Raw genomic sequence first — 14699 nt, 5'->3', positions numbered from 1 at the left:
CACCAGAAGCCGCTCCCCGTTGGGCCGCTACGGCGACAAGTGGCAGTTCGCCCACAGCCCGAGCTGCGCCCCCTCATCGGGACAACGACCCCCAGGCCCACTGCAAGCACGGAGATCCCAGATCAACAACTCCAGCCGAGCCCCGCTCCAACTCCAGAGGAACACGCTCCCTGTAGGGGCAGAAGCTGATGGTGTGCAAGGTACGTCTTGTTCTCGGGGTGGCGCAGCTCGGGCTGTGGGCGAACTGCCACTTGTCGCCGTAGCGGCCCATCGGGGAGCGGATTCCTCTGGAGTTGGAGGGACAGGGGGACACAGCGGCTTTTGAGAATGGTGGGCAATCACTTCCAAAGTTCTGCCCACACAGTCAGTACACCTCTCCTACACTTGTCTCCTGCACTAAGATCATCTTGCAGAGAATGATCCCAGCCTAACCCTCCCTATTCTCTCCTATTCTGCAAGAAAAAACTACATTGAAGACTCAAACTCGCGATCGAGTAACTGCCGGGATCGAGGCGCAAACTCGCGACCTTGCGGATATGAGCCGAGCACTCTACCACTGAGCCAGCCGTTAAAATCTATGCTAAAAATCTTCCATTCCGAAAGCCGAAAAATTCCGAATTACAAAAAGTGTCTGGTCCCAAGACTTTCGGATAAAAGGTTGTGCACCTGTACTTAAAAACAATTCAAAGCTTCTGACACTAGCAGGTACATATAGACAGAGCGCTTGAATACCAGGATGGTTCCATGACGATCAGACCCATTGTTAAGGATTGAGAATTAATGAATGGCTGGATAACTGAGCAGCAATGAATGGGTTGGAAGCATGTGAATTGTGTATTTACAGGGACCATTATTGTTACGTTTTATTGTCACAATGTTAAACTATGATTAGTGATTTAGGTGTAATGACGGTTCTATATCTGGATTTAAATCTATCGATAGTATCATTTATCTCCCATGCAATTCACTAAGAGTTGTTTTGCAGATCCAGCAAAACTGTGGGGGGGTGCTCAGCATCAGCTGATTAATTATTGCAGTTTAAAGGAGAGGGCAAGAAATTGATGAACGCAGTGCAATGCAAGGGAAAATCAGGGTTCAGTGACTGAGAATGATGAAAGCAGAACAAGCTAGATACCACTTGAGTATTCTAACTTTAAACTCCATCTTCCAAGATTACTTTAAGATTATTTTTTAGGCATTTAATTTAAACAACAGCCACTGGCTGAAGAAATGGAAAAGGATTGTTACTCAACAATTTAAGAAATTATTACTTGGTGGTGTCTTGAATTGTCAGTGGCCAACTACTTGCTTTTACCCTGCTTCTAGACACTCTATAACTGAAAGAATTATTATCTCTGTATCTATTCTTGTCAAGCCCAGTAACAATATTGCAAGTTTCAACACGATTATCTCTCATTCTTCAGTACGAAGTATGGACACCAGTCTGCTTAATTGCTCTTCAAACAATAGACTTGTTATCCCGAAAAACAATCTTGTGAATTTTTGCCATCTGTTCTTTGATCAGCAATGTATTCTTCAGTTTAGGAGTTCAGACCTGTACACGCCGTTCCACCTAAATACTTTTTTGTACATTTATCATTAGCCTTCCTAATTGCTTGCTGTACCTTGTGATGGGAGATGTCCAGGTCCCTCAATGCCAACATATTTTAATCTTTCAACATTTTTCTATCCTCATGTATTATCTTGTTTTTTTTTCTACTTTTAACTTCCATCGTCATGTTCTTGACAATTCATTTAACCAACCATGTCCCACTGAAGCCTACCTGCATCCCCTGCATAGCCTCACATAACTGCCAAACTTTAAATTATATACAGACTTTAATATATTTTACTGTTTACTCGTTCAAATCATGGCTAGAGATTGTAAACAACTTGAATCCCAGCGCCTTTCCCGCAACCAATAGTCATAGCATACCTAATGTTCTGCCCTCAATCTATGCCAAGGTGTTATTCCCAATATTGTGTACTTCAATTGTGTTTAGTAATCTCTTGCAACACAATTTATCAAAAGCTTGTTTGTTAAGGTTTATAAGATTTTTTTATATTTGAGGTTTCTCTGCTTCGAGTAATCTGCTGAAGTGGGTAATGGAGAATGTTTGCATTATTAGTCGAGTAAGAATTTTTATTTATAGAATGTAAAAATCTCCCATGAACAAATTTCTAATTTGAATGCTAATGTTTTAACAATTAGCTGGAAGGTCCATGTGTCTTACAAATACAGAAGATCAGGAACATCTCTGCCCCAAAAGATCACGAGGAATCTCAAGCTGCACCAAGAATGTTGCGAGTGCAGTTTACAGATGGACATGTAAATTGTATAGGTGTAGAGTTCAGCCATCTGTCAAAAATCAGGTAAATATTCTATTTCACTTTCAGTCCTTTATTTTGTTAATCATAGCAACGGCATGGAAATAGGCCCTGCGGCCCCTGTTGGCCATCCTCATTACGGTCAAGAAATTGGAAAGATTTTTAAGTTACCAGTTGTTTGAATATACAGTTGTTGTTTAAAATACCAGACCAGTAATTTGAGGATTTGAACTACGAATGCAGATAAGTGTTTGATTCCACTGGGGCAGCTGTGGAAATTAAATTCTGTTAATAATCTGCACTTTTTAAAAAGAAAATTTGCCTGTGGCAGAGAATACCACAAAACGCATGATTGTCATGAAAAGTCATCTTTCCTTAATTGCACTTCAATGCCTCTAATGCCTACTGCACATCACCCCCATAGTTTGATTTTTAGCACCCATCAGAAAAAGGATTCCAATTAGCTTTTAAATTTTATAGATATAAATGTTTATTTATGAATACAAACATTAAATCAGGTCTCATGACTGCTTTGAGTACCTGATAAAATATTGAATTGGAAGGAGAATACTGCAGACCAGTCAATTTAACATTTGTCATCGGGGAAAAATGTTTCAACCCATTATTTAAGATGCTGTGCAGGACACTTTAAAAAGATCAAGGCAATCGGGCAATTTCAATGTGTTTTTGTCGATGGGAAATCATGTTTTGACTAATTTATTGGAGCTCTTTGAAGAAATGAAGTGGGGATAAAATTGAACTGGCAGATATTCTGTACTTTGATTTCAAGGAAGTTTGATTTGGTGCTTCAAGTTTACCAGAGAAAATAAAAGCTATTTCCATCTTAGGTAAGAAAATGGTGGAGACTAAATTCTGAGCTGCAGGGCAATGGCATTAGAGCATTAGAGGGATTCTGCACACAGTTGGAATCTGGAATGCAATGTCTAATGGTGGAGGCAGAGACTTGCAGCATTTAAGTATCTGGGCAAGCATGTCCAATACCAATGAATGGAAGGGTCGGGACCAGTTGCTGGTAAATAGGATTAGTATAGGTGGGAACTTGATGGGTGACTTGCACACAGTTGCTGACGAACCTGATTCTGTGCTGTTTTATTCTGACGGATTGAGATGCCATTATGCAATATTTTCGAAAGGCTCGTACGCAGGTTCAATTCGGAAAGCTAATGGAATATTAGTACAGGTGCACAACCTTTTATCCGAAGTTCCAAATAACGAAAAGCTCCGAATATCGGACATTTTTTCGGTCCTTGAAGAAAGGTCCTTGAAGACGTTCACCGAGGGCGGCCCGCAGAGGTGACAGCGGAACCTCCGGTCGGTCCTCGAAGAAAGGGGAACTAAATCCCCATTCATAAAAGAGAAGGTGAGGGTATATTGCGCGGGAGGGTTAATAATTGACAATCTGCTGCTGCCTGCCCGCTGAGTTAAAAAGTTCCCAAGGTAGACTCACGATACACAGTGTATCGTGAGTCTTGCGTGGGAACTTTTTAAACTCAGCGGGCAGGCAGCAGCAGATTGTCGCTCCCTTCAGTTTCACCCCACCTACACCCCTCTGCTTCCAAGCCATGTGTGTGACCCCTTCCCTCCCCTCTCCAGCTCCCCGCCCATTGCACCGGCGCGGGGGCTTTGCACTGTCTTCACGTCGGCGATGCCAGCAGGCCAGTGCCAGTCACCGGAGACGTCAGGACCAACGGGACACCGACCCGCAGGCCCACTGCAAGCACGGAGATCCCAGAGACCCACAGCCAGCAGCAGCCCAGCCCCGTTCCAACTCCAGAGGAACACGCTCCCCGTAGGGACAGAAGCTGAAGGCGTGCAAGGTACGTCTTGGGGTTGCGGATGAGGCGGCGCAGCTCGGGCTGTGACGTCTCCGGCCACCCCCCTGTACAGGAGCTGAGACTGGGAACTGTGGGGTTGTTTGCAGTTGCAGAGGGAGGGGGCAAGGGCGATAAAGTTCCCAGTCTCAGCTCCATTCCAGGGGGGTGGCCGGAGACGTCAGGACCAACGGGACACCGACTGCAAGCACGGAGATCCCAGAGACTCACAGCCAGCAGCAACTCTAGCCCAGCCCCGCTCCAACTCCAGAGGAACCTGGGTTGCGGATGAGGGGGCGCAGCTCGGGCTGTGGGCGAACTGCCACTTGTCGCCGTAGCGGCCCATCGGGGAGCGGATTCCTCTGGAGTTGGAGGGACAGGGAGACACAGCGGCTTTTGAGAATGGTGGGCAATCACTTCCAAAGTTCTGCCCATACTGTCAGTACACCTCTCCTATACTTGTCTCCCGCACTAAGATCTTTTCGCAGAGAATTATCCCAGCCTAACCCTCCCTATTCTCTCCTATTCTGCAAGAAAAAACTACATTGAAGACTCAAACTCACGATCGAGTAACTGTCGGGATCTAGGCGCAAACTCGCGATCTTGCGGATATGTGCCGAGCACTCTACCACTGAGCCAGCCGTTAAAATCTACGCTAAAAATCTTCCATTCCGAAAGCCGAAAAATTCTGAATTACGAAAAGTGTCTGGTCCCAAGTCTTTCGGATAAAAGGTTGTGCACCTGTACTATGGGAATCGAATACCAAACTAAGGAGGTGTGGTTATGCTTCAATTGCATGGGGCAATGAGGAGACTACATCTGGATTGCAGTGTTTTTTTAAGGATGTAAATACATTGGAATACATTTAGAGAAGGTTTATTATACCAATGCCTAGAATGGGTGGACATACAGCACAGCCATTGCTTATTTGATGAACCAAGGCTGTGCTTAGCTTCAAGTCCCCATATATGTTAATTGTACTTGTTTTAACAAATCCTCTTGTATCCATTCTCACCCTCTCTCTGCCCATAACTCTCCCTATCCTTGTGTACCTCCTTCTCTGCCCAGCCATTCACCTCCACGCCAGGCCCAATTTGAAATGGCAAATTAATGTAACAGCCCACGCCTTCCCTAGGAAGGTGGATAAGGTCTGGCCTGCATCCATTGGAGATGAGAAAAATAAGAGGGGATTTGATTGAAACATGTAGGATTGTATGAGATCTTGACAGGATTGATGTGGAGAGGATGTTTTCTAATGTGGTAGAATCTGGAAACTGGTTACTGCTTAGAAAATAATTTCGACTTCCCTGTCCCAAATGTGGATAATTCGTTATTTTTGATGGTTGAGTCTTTGGAACACCCTTACCTTGAAAGGCCGTGGAAGTAAAGTCTTTGAATTTTTAATCCAGAATCATATCCTTAATAAGCAAAATACTGAAAGGTTACCCCAGGTAGATGGATGTGGACAATGGAACATAGTTTAACTTGTCACTGCCCATTGAGTTTATTACTTTAGAGAAATCACATGCAGTAAAGAACTGTGCAACCACCAAACGAGAGTGAGAGATGGCAGTTTCCAGCACATCCAGTTTGAGGTAAAGACAGGCCATTGGATCCTAGTTTTTTGTCGACACCAAGGAGCAGTGTGTGCTTGTCCCTGACAATGTGCCACATTTGCTGTACTGACCTGGATAAATCTCAACTTGAGCAGCTGTCCCACTCACCTGACCCTGATCAACATTGGTCATTGGTGGCAGGCAGTATATTGTGCCTTGGTGGCTCACTTTCCTTCAGGCAAGGTGGTGATCACTTTAAACATTTCCTTGCTGTCAGAGTGCACAGAGCAGTAGTGAAGGCAACTGTTTGTGTCAGTTTCCTAGTAAGCTGACAGTAATGCATCTTTATAATGATTCATTTTAACACTGATTCTGCTTGCACTTTCAAACCTAAGAATATGGTTCTTATGCTAGTTGAGATTTGAACTTGGCTGTTTAATTCACAACTATGATAATCTCCATTGTTTAAAAAAAGATATGCAATTTATATGCTTATTTCGTCATGCAAGCAGAAAATGCTGGTAATGCGCATCAGGTCAGACATCAATTGCAGAAGGAGAAATTCATTTTTGATCAAAGCTCCTTTCCTTCACAAAATGTATGAAGGGCCAGAAAGAATTTGGTCCTTTATTCCAGAGCATGGAGGACATAACAATTCTAAACTTGCATAGTAGGTTTGCAATAATGTTGGCAGTATTGACAGAAAAAAATATATTGGTGCCTGACAATTCTGAGTTGATGTATCATTTTCAGTTTCTCCATGATAAGGAATAATGTGATTTTAAAATTCGATCTGGATTTAATCCATTTGATTGTAGGATTGGTGATGTGCAAATAAGTCACTGAACTGGAGTGTCTATTAATTGGTATGTTGGTAAATTGAGTTTAAAATAATTTGATAAATGTTCTTGGGTATTACTGTAAGGGTTTTTGAGGATGACTAGGCTTTGCCTTGAGGACTAATAAATCTGAATAATAAATTTCAAATTTATAACATAATTGTGCATATTTGGTAACTCTGAGATATGACACCACAAAATACAATTCAACATAATTTATATTATTAACTTTAGTTGATGGAAATAACAAATGAAGGAGCTGCGTGGGCTAGCTAGCTTATGTGTTGAATGCTTTTCTAATTTTAATTTTTGGGTCCTCGTACTTGAAGTAGCTTTCAAGATTCTGACCAAGAACTGAGAAAACATGGTGTTGCATAATAGTTGTAAATCATGTTGATGTCATTAGTGGGACAAAATGTTTTTACTTGTACTTTAAACTCTAACTTAGTGTTGAATTGGGAAAAGTAGATTTTTCAAGTTTTGCTACACCCTTTTGAGTTCGAAAAGGAATCTACTAAACTTTATTTTAATGATTTGTAATTACAATATGTTACTTGAAATAATTGTTGCAGTGATGAAATTGATTCTAAATGTCTGTTTCTGTCACACACTGGTACTGAATATGTTTTAACGATATTTTATTATATGCTTAAGTTGATATTGTACGAAGCAATCGAAAAAGTAAGATGTGTTACTCATGGAAATATTAAGAAATTATTTGCTCTAATGTATCTTAATATTATTCCATTATTAAATCAATTAAAGAAATTTTAATTAATGTGACTCGTTACCTTTTTTTTTGCTGACCTGTTTCCTGATAGCCTGAACACCCCACCTGGAACAAAAGTAAAGTTACTTGGAACTATTAAAATAAGAAATGGATTTCTTTTGTTGCACGACATCAACATTGTTGTCCTTGGTGGTGATGTGGATCAGCTAATTGAAAAATGGAAGTTGCAGCGGGTAAAGTAACATTTTTTAATTCAAGAATTCTCAATTTCTTTGCCAAATTTAAAACTTTTTGGTGTAAATGACAATTAAACAAGTTGAAAAATAGAACATAATTATGAGTTTTATATTGCCGATGAAGTTATAAATAGTTCAGTGTCTTGGATTTTCCAAATAAATTCTGATATGCTTTGCATCATTTTTGTAAATGTTGATATATTTGGAAAAAATACTTTGACAGACAAAACAATACAATACCATTTATTGTCATTTGAACCTCAAATGAAGTTCAAACAATATTTAGTTTCTGCAGTCATACAACAGGAAAAGAACCAAGACACACAACACAATTTACACAAACATCCATCACAGTGGATCTCCTCCTCACTGTGATGGAAAGCAATGTCCTGTCTCTCCCCTGCTCTCCACTCTTCTCCCGATGCCAAAGCCCCCGGCAGGCGATGGTAAGTCCTGCGGCCATTAAGGCCACCGCACTCCGGGTCTTGACTTTGGAGCCCCCAGCGGGCGCTAGAAAGTCCCGCGCTGGGCGATGTAAGGCCCCGCTCCGGGTCTTGATGTTGGAACCCCCGGCGGGGCACTAGCAGGTCCCGCGGCCGTTAAAGACGCACAGGGCGATGTAATGCCCCGCTCCAGGTCATTTTCAACTCGTGCGGGCGAAGTTGCTGTTGCGGGAGCTCCGAAAAGCAGTCTCCCACCAGGGATCCGCGAGCTCCCGATGTCACCATCCACCGGACCAGAGGTTGGAGCCTCCGAGCTCTGGAGTCGGGTCGCAGCCGCGCGCCACCACAGCTCCTCCACACTCCGAAGCTGGCCAGCTCCATGATGGTGAGCCCCAGGTCGTTGTGGTTGGAGGAACGTACCAAAAAGCGCGTACCAATTAAAAATTCATAAATATTGCAGGGTCAATGCAGCATATCTATTGAAGCAACTAGATTTTATTAGCTCAAGAAATAATATATTAATATTTTAATAAAAATCTGTTGCAATCTTAATTTGTGCCATGCTCCTCGCATGGATCTTTCATTCTTAGCATTAAGATTAAGGGGAAATGTTAAATTGTCAGAAGCTTACCACACCAAGACATAAGTGTTCACTTGTGCCAGGTGACCAATCATAATTTATGTGACATGTTTGAAAATTAGCATTAAAGTGTAGCTGCAGTTGAAATATTGAATGTATTTGGGTAAGAGGAGATTGAATGCTTTTATTGACTGAACACTTTAAAATATTTGGCAATTAATCAGTTGTAGCTTTACATTCAGTTTTATATTTAGAGCATCTTTTTATTCTGTGTTCTACATTTTTTTTAAATTGTTCTCAGATGTTAAATTTAATTGTTCAATAGAAAACGAAATGTTTCCATTATCTATTTGAAGAGCAAGGATAATAATTATTGTTTTTTTTCCCCCAGAGTTTGGCAAAGTACAATAGAAATAATATTGGAGCTGAAGGTGGACCACCTCCTTTCGTCCCTTTTGGGCAGGTATTAAATTATGCCTTGTTTTTCAGATAACAATTTGCTACAAGCAAAGACTTTGCAATTATGTGGTACCTTCCAAGTACTTGGAACATCAGCATAATAGATTTTAGTCGCTGTAATCACCAAAGGAATGTTAGATTCAAACAATGCCACCTGTGCAGGCAGATATGATACCAATTTGTTATATGGCATAAAAGTACATCTCTAAAACTTCTGTGAGGATAATGTGCTCCTCTTTTAAGTCCTGAAAATCAAAACAAAAATTAAAGCTGCCAAAAATGTAAAATTAAAGCTGCAAATGTTGGAAATACTCTGCATCAATAGGAAGAGAAACATGCAACACATATTTTACAGTTTATGAGGGGGATTAGCAGTTGACAAAAGGCATTGAAAGCCTGTCATGTCCAATGTGGTGTCTATCAATATGTTGGAGAGAAAAGAAAAATGGATGATTGCAAGATCATATTAAAACAAAAAATCTGGTAACTCAGCACAGGCCCGTGACATTTTGGAAGAAATGGTTAAAATGTTCCTGTCCAAAATCCTTTACCTGAACTGGGAAAGAGAGAAAGACGGTCAATCACAGGTGGATAGAATCAAGAAAATCTCTCAAAGGACAAATCTAAATGAGGGCAGTTACAACCACATTAAGATGTCTTGGCTGCGTATTGTGTTGTAAATAGTGAGGTCGTGGCCTGCAGCTAGAATGAATATATGATAAAAAATAAGAAAAACTAAGCGAAAATGAAGATGGCCAGAAATGGCCAGTTCTGATGGAGATGGAAAGGAATAATAAATTACCGTTTTCTCTTGTGCTGAAATGTAAGTAAGTTTATTGGCCAAGTATTCACATACAAGGAATTTGCCTTGGTGCTCTGCCCACAAGTAACAACATGACTTACAGTGACAGTTACGAATAACTCAGAAAACACTAAACAATAATAATAAAACATTAATGATAAAACACCATTGATCAAGCATGCGAACCAACAAAATACCAGATCAAAGGGGGGCTACAGATTTTTGGCTGTTGAGTAGATCAACTACTCGTGGATAAAAACTTTTTATGTCTGGCTGTGGCATCTAACATGCATTTCTGCCTTTCCCCATTTCTGATGAGTCTTGGACCTGAAATGTTAGCTGTTTCTCTTTCTACAATGGTGCCTGACCTGCTAGGAGTTCACAGAAATTACTGTTTTTTATTTCAGATTTTCAGTAAACTATGGTGGTTTTTGAACTCGCACTCATGTCCCAATATTCAATTCATAATTTTCTGTTATTTATGTCATTTCTGGCATGATGCCAGCACCAAACACCATTTTACTCCACCCTTTTCTGCATCGTCTCTGCTACACCTCGATCTGCTACACCTCACCATTCAACACTCCCTCCTTTTCCCACAGCAAGTTGCCTTGATGACTTTACTTCACATTCAGTGCCTCAGACAAAGTTTTCAGTTTAATATTATGATCTAGTTGCCCTTGCAATTATCTGTATTCATTGCTTATGATGCATACTGCTGCACATTAGATGGTCAAATGCAGATTGTTTGACAGCAGTACACTTGATGCACCTGCAGTCGTGACCACCATCTTTTGATTATCTGGGCATGTAATTATATGCTCTCCTCTCATACTGACCTTCCTGTGTTCATTTTAAACCTGAGGTACAATATTCTGAACTAAACATTAGTCTTTCAAACTTGAGTTTAAAAAAATTGGTTGTCATTTGTATCTCCTTCAAAATACGTCTTTTTATATTTGCACTTGTCTAATTACTACAATTTTTCCTTTCTGTTTTCCATTTTATAACAATTCTGAAGAAGGGTTTCGAACTGAAACGTCACCTATTCCTTCTATCCAGAGATGCTACCTGTCCCGCTGAGTTACTCCAGCATTTTGCACCTCTGTTCCCTTATTCTACGTCTTCTTGTAACCTGTGGAAATGGGGCATTTATATTTAGTGATTATTAGAAATCAATTTGAAGTGTTTATCCAGAAGTAGTAATGCCTGATAGACTCGTTACTTTGTTTTTCTTTTGTTGTTTGAGATGTTTGTGTTTTACCACAAAATAGTGTCTGTTGATATCTAGTGATATTGTACCAACCTGTTTTTTCCGCAGAAATGTATGACTCGTGATCTAGTTGATAGCAGAGATCTTGATAAAAGGAAAACGCTTCAAGTTGTTAGCGCAAATAAAACTGGAGGTGATGATGAATTTGAAAAACAAAGAACTGCTGCGATTGCTGAAATTAGCAAGAATAAAGAGGTACCATATAACACTCGTGATAGTTAAATATTTTCTACTGCTGATGAAAATAATGTTCAATATTTTGGGTGGGAAGAGACGTTATTTTCAAGATGCGGTTTCAGATTTTCTATTTCTCACATGAGCAAGCTTTGTCTTTGGGGCTATCTGTGAAAAATGTTAAGGGTGGAAAGATTAAAAAATGCTTTTAGGATGAAGTTTCAGGATATTATCACTATCCGTTAAGAGTTCTGGTTGGACATTCCAAGCCAGCCTGGATTTTCCTATTCTGCTCAAAAAGTGGTGTTATCAGTTTTAGCAGTTCACCTGAATATATATGGTTTATATGCTGATATAAAGTAGCAGGGTAAAAATCAATAAAACCACAACAGTGATTTGGGAGTTAAGCATGATTTCAGTCAAGTTGGGATATTTCGGATTGAAATTGAAATTTCTCTGGAGAGGCACCAGGCGTTCCTCTCAAGTTTCACAGCACTTATATTCACTTTCAGGTGAAGTTCCTGTTCCAATCATTTAGTTATGTACACAGTGTACCTGCCAATCAATTTGATTCCTTCTGTATGAAATTGAACATCCAGACATTCCAATTGCTTTCAACATTTTTTCCATTTTATACTCATCCTACTTATCCCTGCCACAAATCTTTTCTGTAGCCAGCAGTTTGGTTATCTGGTATGGCATTACTTTTGATCCAGCTTACTTGTTGCGAGTGATTGACTGTATGCCAATGTGTTCAGTGAGCTTTGCTGGCTCATGTTTTTGAGCTTTTGTGGTCTTGTATTTTGATTTCCATTTCTTTCTCCTCGTTTTGTTTGGCAGATGAAGTTTAATGTGGATAAATGTGAGGTTATCCACTTTGGTATAAAAAACAGGAAGGCAGATTACTATCTAAATGGCATCAAGTTGGGAATAGGGGAAATACAACGGGATCTGGGGGTCCTTGTTCATCAGTCTATGAAAGTAAGCATGCAGGTACAGCAGGCAGTGAAGAAAGCGAATGGCATGTTGGCCTTTATAACAAGAGGAGTCAAGCCCACTTTTCAAGAAAGGAGCTAGAGAGAGAAAACTAGGAATTACAGACCAGTTAGCTTGACTTTGATGGTGGGAAAGATGCTGGAGTCAATTATTAATGAGGTAATAATGGGGCATTTGGATAGCAGTAAAAGCATTAGTCCAAGTCAGCATGGTTTTATGAAAAGAAAATCATGCTTGACTAATCTTCTGGAATTGAAACCCTTAATAATCTTATATGTTTCAATAAGATCCCTTCTAAACTCCAGAGTATACAAGCCCAGCATCTCCATTCTCTCAGCATATGACAGTCCCACCATCCCGAGAATTAACCTTGTGAACCTACGCTACACTCCCTCAATAGCAAGAATGTCCTTCCTCAAATTAGGAGACCAAAACTGCACATATATTCTTGGTGTGGTCTCACAAGGGCCCTGTACAACTGCAGAAGGACCACTTTGCTCCTATACTCAACTTGTCTTGTTATGGAGGCCAACATGCCATTCGTATTAAATTCCTTCAACCATTCCTCAGCCCACCTGGTCAATCGATCCAGATCCTGCTGCAATCTTTCTTTCTTTTAAAACCTTTTTATTCGTTTTTTTCAATAACAAAAACAAAACAACAACAAAAAATAATCAGGATCAGGATTACATTAATAACAGGTATAACCTAAATATGTCCAGTGTCAAAATAATAATAATAATAATATATTTTATTGTCATTGCACGTCAGTGCAACGAGATTTAGTATGTAGCTCCAACCAATGAAAAAGAAAAGTAAAATAAATAAATAAGCTGTGTGTCGTGACCATCCGAGGGAGACAGTCCAGGGGAGGTGGGGGGCACTCAGCAGGGCCGGTTCAGAGCCGCTATAGCTCTTGGAATAAAGCTGTTTCTGAGTCTGGAGGTACGGACGTAGAAGGCCTTGTAACGTCTGCCGGAGGGAAGTGGTTCAAACAGTCCGTTACAGGGATGTGATGAGTCTTTATGGATGCTGACGGCCTTCCTGAGGCACCGTGTGTGGTAATGCCCTCCAAGGCTGGTTGCTCTGTCCCAATGATCCTCTGCGCTCTGTGGACGACGCGCTGAAGAGCTCTCCTCTCCGCCTCCGTGCAGCTGAGATACCACACAGAGATGCCACACGTTAACATGCTCTCTGTGGTGCAGCGGTAGAATGTTGTCAGCAGCTGTTGGGGCAGACCAGTCTTTTTTAATGTCCTCAGGAAGAACAGTCATTGCTGTGCCTTCTTAACCAGCGCAACGGTGTTGGTGGACCATGTGAGGTCCTGAAATGTGAGTGCCCAGAAACTTAAAGCTGGACACTCTCTCCACACTTTCCCCGTAAATGGAGATTGGGGCGTATTCTCCATTATGGGACCTCCTGAAGTCAATAATCAGCTCCTTGATCAGCTCCACCTCCTATACACATTGAGTATAGACCTCACGGTCTATATGTAAATATAGTTAAGTGTTTAAAAGAGAACGTGTATATATATATATATATACAAAAACAAAAAGATAAATAGAAAAAAAAGAGAAAAACAAAACCCCCTAAACTAGAAAAAAAAGCAAAACGGAACCTGTGCTGCAAAGAATTTCAACAATTTAAATCCCTATTTGTCGTCAAGTCCTTTCCACCAAATAAAGGTAAAATAATTATTATAACAGTTGGAGAGGAGACAATTTATGTCGTGTGAAAATGTTGAATAAAGCTTCCCCAAGTCCTATCAAATTTAACCAAGGGTTCAACAATGTCACTCCTTAATTTTTTTCTAAATTTAAACATGATATCGTTTCAGAGTACCAATGGAGTATGGTTGGAGGATTAGAGTCTTTCCATTTATATAAAATAGATCTTCGGGCAATTAATGTGGTAAAAGCAATCAGCCGATGGGCGGAACGGATGAGTAGAATCTAAAATTGATAGCCCAAAAATTGCAGTAATAGGATGAGGTTGTAAATCAATACCTAAAACTACAGAGATGGTATCAAAAAATTATTTCCAATATTTTGCCAAAAGTGGGCAGGACCAAAACATACGAGTCAATGAGGCCACTTCAGAATTACATCTGTCACAGGAAGGATTTATATGACCATAAAAACAAGCTAACTTATCTTTTGACATATGAGCTCTGTGAACCACCTTGAATTGTATCAGAGCATCTTGCATACATTGAAGAAGTATTAACTAATTGAAGAATCCTCTCCCATTTCTCTATAGGTAGAGAAATTTTGAGTTCTCTTTCCCAGTCATTCTTAATTTTATCAAATGTATCTGTTTGTAATTTCAAAATCAACTCCTAGTCGTTATTAAACCTTTCTGGGTTCAAATGTCAATTTTTTTCCAAGATTTCGGTTTGATGTGGTAACGGAAAAAAGGGTAGAGTAGCCTTAAAAAAAATGTCTAATTTGT

At 40.3% G+C, this 14699-nt stretch overlaps 1 protein-coding gene across 2 annotated transcripts in view; it reads left to right on the top strand.

The window, feature by feature from the left end:
- tdrd3 (tudor domain containing 3) overlaps nt 1-14699 on the top strand; it is an 84976-nt gene that overhangs the window by 28405 nt on the left and 41872 nt on the right. For both annotated transcript variants that reach the window (XM_055637389.1, XM_055637390.1), the window contains exons 4-7: nt 2213-2373; nt 7377-7518; nt 8936-9007; nt 11127-11273. In XM_055637389.1, the coding sequence (XP_055493364.1) occupies nt 2213-2373; nt 7377-7518; nt 8936-9007; nt 11127-11273 (522 nt within the window). The remainder of the gene's footprint in view (nt 1-2212; nt 2374-7376; nt 7519-8935; nt 9008-11126; nt 11274-14699) is intronic.

The sequence above is a fragment of the Leucoraja erinacea genome, chromosome 6 (genome assembly GCF_028641065.1).
Source record: "Leucoraja erinacea ecotype New England chromosome 6, Leri_hhj_1, whole genome shotgun sequence".
Taxonomy (NCBI): Eukaryota; Metazoa; Chordata; class Chondrichthyes; order Rajiformes; family Rajidae; genus Leucoraja; species Leucoraja erinaceus.
This window is presented reverse-complemented; position numbering and strand designations above follow the sequence as displayed.